Genomic DNA, 6,306 nt, shown 5'->3' with positions numbered 1-6,306 from the left:
GACTATGGACTGTTAGCTCAAGAGTTAAGGGTATAATCACTATGTGTAAATGAGACTAGAGAGGGACTCGAGCCAGTGGTGGTGACCAAGGATTGGCATCAGGACACAGTGTGTGCCTCTGTGAGTTTCGGGGTCTAGTATGAATGACGGCATCAAGCAGATGGCCTTTTGTGTGAGGAGGTCTGGAGTTGAAGCTGCAAAAATGTAGGAGGTCAGTACACTGGTTTTACTGTACCTTAGCCACTCCTAAAATAATTAACCTCTATTAAGTGCTTTCTGGAATTACTTTCTATTGCAGGAAAATGATTGAGGTGAGTATTTACATGGACAAAAAGAAATGTAACACTGCTTCCTGCCCACCCTCCAACTTATATGTAAATATAATATAAATTAAAGCACTAAATCTCCAGAGTCACACTTTGTACTTTACATTTTAAGGTCAATAAGAAAGCTCATGTGTCCTTCTAAAGGGTGACTTATTAATGTTGGATATTCACTTACTTTTATAATCATGAATTAAAAGTATAAAATTACAAATTCTCTTGAAGATAAAATATCTGAATGGATTTCAGTCAAATTAAGCAGGATAACATCAAGTATAAGAATATGTGACCATGCAGGAAGTAACAAGTACTTTAAATGATGGGGGATGCTAATGGACCTAAAAGCTGGTACCAAGGGGAAACTGAGACACTGATGAATTCTCAACTGTTCCAAGTGCTGTTCCTCAATACCTTCATGTGTATGGACACAGAAGAATCCTACATATGCTGTGGACATTTTAGGCATATGCCTTAGCAGGAACTCTGGTGAAATCCCCCAAATACAGATATGTTAGGCCTGGAGAAAGCCTTGCATGACAGGTGATGTAAGTTCCTTATGAAATCCTTCCATGGTATGAAGCCATTTAGTGCTTTGTAATTATGACAGATTGTGTAGAAACTGGAGGCACTTAGATAGCACTGAATGTGGGAAAATGTGATGGATAATAGTGGTTATTCTTTTTTTTTAATGAACGTCCACATACTTCCCCTGTTCTACTATAGTTTTTGGCTTTCCAATTTCACATACCCCAGTCTCTATTTAGTCTCAACTCGTTTCTCAGGCACCTCTTACTCCAGGTGATGACACGTCTGCTAATCATGATGTTTTCCTCTTATCCCTACTTTCTGTAAAAGAATTGCGAGTGCAAACTGGGGAGGGAAGGGGATTATGAGAACATGCATAAACACAGTGTAGAATATGTTGGAAATGAGGAAGAGTCAATATCACAGGTGATTTAAGCACCTGATGAATGTCATGGATAGTCATGAATCTTTTGTTCTTGTCTAATCTGTTAATTTGAGAATAGGACATTACATTGAGAGTATTGCTGATAGGTTTAAATCATGTTGCAGCTCATACATTGTGGTGATATTAAGGTGATTTTTGTTATTTTTGTATAATTGAGAAACTGGCTAACTGTATACTATTTATTCATAATAAGAGCATTGTAACATCAATGATTTTAGTACACATTATCATCCCCATAATCACAATTTCCTCCTCATTTTCTTAGTTCTCATCATTTCAGCTGCAGCCCGGTTGGCTGGATCCATGGATGGAGGGAATCACTCTGTGGTGTCTGAGTTTGTGTTTCTGGGACTCACCCATTCATGGGAGATCCAGCTTCTCCTCCTGGTGTTCTCCTCTGTGCTCTACGTGGCAAGCATGACTGGAAACATCCTCATTGTGTTTTCTGTGACTACTGACCCTCACTTACACTCCCCTATGTACTTCCTACTGGCCAGTCTCTCCTTCATTGACTTAGGAGCCTGCTCTGTCACGTCTCCAAAAATGATTTATGACCTTTCTAGAAAGCACAAAGTCATTTCATTTGGAGGGTGCATCGCTCAGGTCTTCTTCATTCATGTCATTGGTGGTGTGGAGATGGTGCTGCTCATAGCCATGGCCTTCGACAGATACGTTGCCATATGTAAGCCTCTCCACTACCTGACCATCATGAACCCACGAATGTGCATTTTGTTTCTAGCTGCTGCCTGGGCTCTTGGTGTCAGTCACTCACTTTTCCAATTGGCATTTCTTGTTAATTTACCCTTCTGTGGCCCTAATGTATTGGACAGTTTTTACTGTGACCTTCCTCGGCTTCTCAGACTAGCCTGTACAGATACCTACACGTTGCAGTTCATGGTCACTGTCAACAGTGGGTTTATCTGTGTTGGCTCTTTCTTCATACTTCTCATCTCCTACATCTTCATCCTGTTCACTGTTTGGAAGCATTCTTCAGGTGGCTCATCCAAGGCCCTCTCTACTCTTTCAGCTCACATCACTGTGGTCCTTTTGTTCTTTGGTCCAACCATGTTTGTTTATACATGGCCACATCCCAATTCACAGATGGATAAGTTTCTTGCCATTTTTGATGCAGTTCTCACTCCTTTTCTGAATCCAGTCATCTATACATTCAGAAATAAAGAAATGAAGGCAGCCATGAAGAGAGCATGCAAACAGCTAGTGATTTACAGGAAGATCTCATGAATTATATGATAAGGCCACTTCAGTAACCATGATGTAGCTTTTTATGTTTCTTTTTTTGATATTTTAGTACAGGAACTTTTGAGACATCAAATATTGATTTGATCATTGTTAGATCTGTACAATAATTCTCATCTGATGAATATATTTATTCCTTGTGAAGAATGAGTCATGAATACAGTACATTTTTCTATCTATGTTAGTCTCTTTTAATTTCTCTCAGTAATGTTTTGTAGTTTTGGGTGAATAGATCTTGCATAAACTTTTTATATTTATCCCTAAGTATTTCATATTTCTGATGCTCTTTTAAGTGGTATTTTTTTGTTTCAATTTATAGTTGTTTATTGCTAGTCTATGGAAGTACAATAGCTTTTTGTTTGACACTGTATCCTTCAAACTTGCAAAACTTATTTATTAGTTCTATTTGTTTTTTATAGATTATGTAAAGATGTTCTTAATAGATGATTATGTTGTCAACAAAGACTTTTTTTTATTGTGGTAAGACATACGTAACATAAGAATTTCCATTTTAAGCATTTTTATACATATGATTGCCTGGAATTAATTACATTCACGTGCTGTGTAAAAACTACCTCTATGTATTTCCAAAACTTTATTGTCGTTCTAAACATAAATTCAGTACCCATTAAGCAATAACTTATTATTCTTTCCCTCCATTTATGGTAACCACTAATCTACCTCTAAGACATTTATTTTTATTTTATTTAATTTTTTTAAAAAACATAATCGATTGTACATATTTATGGGGTATAGAGTTGAATAGCAATACCTGTGTACAATATGTGATGATCAAATCAGGATAATTAGCATATTCATCATTACAAAAGCATTCTTTGTGTTTGTTAACCAATTTCTCATTAACCTCCCACCCACTACCCCTTTTCCACCTCTAATACCCGTAGTTCTGTTCTCTTTCTGAAAGTTCAACCTATTATTGTGATGGTTTCTTTTTTTTCTTTCTTTCTCTCTCTCTCTTTCTCAGTTCCCACTTGTGAATGAGGACATGCAATATTTCTCTTTCTATGCCTGGCTTATTTCACATAACATAGTTTACTCCAGGCTCATCCATGTTGCTGCAAATGGAAGAATTTCATTCTTTATGTGGCTGAGTAGTATTCCATTGTGTATATATACCACATTTTCCTTATCCAGTTGTCCATTGATAAACATTTAGGTTGGTTCCATATTTTGGCTATTGTAAATAAGGCTGTGATAAACATGAGAGTGCAGGTATCACTTCAACATGGTGATTTCCATTCCTTTGGGTATGTACCCTGGTAGTGGGATTGCTGGATCATATGGTAGTTCTATCTGTAGTTGTTTGAGAAACCTCCATACTGTTTTCCATAATGACTGTACTAATTTACAGACCTACTGACAGTGTGGAGAGTTCCCCCTTTTCTATATCCTCACCAGCATTTGTTATTCTCTATCTTTTTGATAATAGCCAGTCTAATTGAGGTGAGATGATATCTCAATGTGGTTTTGATTTTCATTTCCTTGATGATTAGTGACACTGAACATTTTTTCATGTACCTGTTAGCCATTTGTATATCTTCCTTTGAGAAATGTCTGTTCAGCAACTTTGCCCATTTTTAAATGGTATTTTATATATATATATATATTTTACTATTAAGTCATTTGAGTTCCTTGAACCCCCCCATACGAATCCCTTGCCAGATGTATAACTTGATATTTTCTCCCATTCTGTAGGTTGTTTTTTCACTCTGCTAATTGTTTCCTTTGCTGTGTAGAAGCTATTTTTAAAAATATAATCTTATTTGTTTGTTTTTCATTTTGTTGCCTGTGCTTTTGAGGTCTTCTTCATAAAGTCTTTGCCCAATCCTGCTTCCTGAAATGTTTCTCCTATATTTTCTTTTAGGAGCTTTATGATTTCAGGTCTTATATTTAAGTTTCTTTTTCCTTTTTGTCTTTTTTACTGACTGGTAACAGGATTGCAACCCTCGGTGTCGCGCCCGCACCGCGCTCAGCCAGTGAACGGGAACCGGTCTTGACATGGGATCCGAACCCTCGGCGGGAGCGCTGCCGCGCTCCCAAGCAGCGCACTCTCCAGTGCGCCACCGGGCCGGCCCTTATATTTAAGTTTTTAATACATTTTGAGTTGATCTTGCTATATGGTGAGAGGTATGGGTCTAGTTTCATTCTTTTACATACGGATACCCAGTTTTCCCAGCACTAGTTATTGAAGAGGCTGTCCCTTTCCCACTGTATGTTCTTGGTGCCTTTGGCAAAGATAAGTTGGCTGTAAGTATGTGCATTTATATCTGGGCTCTCCATTCTGTACCATTGGTCTTTGTGTCTGTTTTCATGCCAGTACCATGCAGTTTTGGTTACTATTGCTTTGTAGTGTAATTTGAAGCCTGGCAGTGTAATGCCACGTTTTTCCCCCCTCAGTATTTCTTTGACTATTTGAGGTCTTTTGTTGCTCCATATAAATGTTAGGATTGTTTTTTCTTTTCCTGTGAGGAAAGTCATTGGCGTTTTGATGAGGCTTGCATTGAATCTGTAGATCACTTTGGATAGTATGGGCATTTTCACAATGTTAATTCTTCTAGTCCAAGAGCACTGAATGTCTTCCCATCTGGTGTCTTCTTTAATTTATTTGTAGTTCTTGTTGTACAGATCTTTCACCTCCTTAGTTATCTTGATTCCTAGGTTTTTCCTTTCTCTTTTTTTTTTGGGGGGGGGTAGCTATTGTAAATAGGCTTCCTTTTTTGATTTCTTTTTCTTCTAGTTCATTGTTGGAGTATAAAGATCCTACTGATTTTCGTCTATTGATTTTGTATCCTGCAACTGTCCTGAATTCTTTTATCAGTTCTAAGAGTTTTTTGGTAGAGTCTTTTGGTTGTTCTACACATAGGGCCATGTCATCTGCAAACAGGGACAATTTGACTTTGTCTTTTCCAATTTGGATGCCCTTTATTTCATTCTCTTGCCTGATTGCTCTGGCTAATACTTTCAATACTATGTTAAATAGGAGTGGGATAGTGAGCATCCTCGTCTTATTCAGGATGATATTGGCAGTGGGTTGGTCAAATAGGCTTTTATTGTGTTGAGATACTTTCCTTCTATACCTAATTTACTGAAAGTCTTTATCATGAAGGGATGTTGAATTTTTTGAATGCTTTTTCTGTGTATACTGAGATGATCATATGATTTTTGTTCTTGATTTTGTTGATGTGGTGTATCACATTTATTGACTTGTATCCCTTGGATGAATCCCACTTGATAGTGATGTATAATCTTTTTAATGTGTTGTTGTATTCTTTGCTAATATTTTGTTGAGGATTTTTTCATCTAAGTTATTGGCCTGTATATCTAATGATATTGGCCTGTAGTTTTATTTTTTTTGTCATATCTTTGTCTGATTTTGACCTTATAGAATGAGTTTGGGAGAATGGACTCTGTTTCAATTTTTTGGAATTTTTTGAAAAGCATTGGTATTAATCCTTCTTTAAAGATTTGGTGGAATTCAGCAGTGAGGCCATCTGGTCCTGGGCTTTTCTTTGTTTGGAGAATTCTGATTACTGTTTCAATCTCATTGCTTGTTTTTGGTCTGTCCAGGTTTTCTATTTCTTCTTGGTTCAGTCTTGGTGTTTTGTATGTGTCCAAAAATATATCCATTTCCTACAGGTTTTCAAATTTTTTGGCATACTGTTGTTCATAATAGTCTCTAATTATTCTTTGTATGTTTGTGTTATGAGTTGTAATGTCTCTTTTTTCATTTTTTTT

General features: G+C 36.9%; 1 protein-coding gene across 1 annotated transcript; it reads left to right on the top strand.

The window, feature by feature from the left end:
• The first annotated feature begins 1,583 nt into the window (after positions 1-1,583).
• On the top strand, positions 1,584-2,723 carry LOC103610655 (olfactory receptor 4F3/4F16/4F29). Its single transcript, XM_008594772.1, has one exon. It carries the CDS (start codon positions 1,597-1,599, stop codon positions 2,533-2,535), a length of 939 nt encoding a protein of 312 aa, XP_008592994.1. The 5' UTR covers positions 1,584-1,596; the 3' UTR covers positions 2,536-2,723.
• Positions 2,724-6,306: the final 3,583 nt, after the last annotated feature.

The sequence above is a fragment of the Galeopterus variegatus genome, unplaced genomic scaffold (genome assembly GCF_000696425.1).
Source record: "Galeopterus variegatus unplaced genomic scaffold, G_variegatus-3.0.2 Scaffold11522, whole genome shotgun sequence".
Taxonomy (NCBI): domain Eukaryota; kingdom Metazoa; phylum Chordata; class Mammalia; order Dermoptera; family Cynocephalidae; genus Galeopterus; species Galeopterus variegatus.
This window is presented reverse-complemented; position numbering and strand designations above follow the sequence as displayed.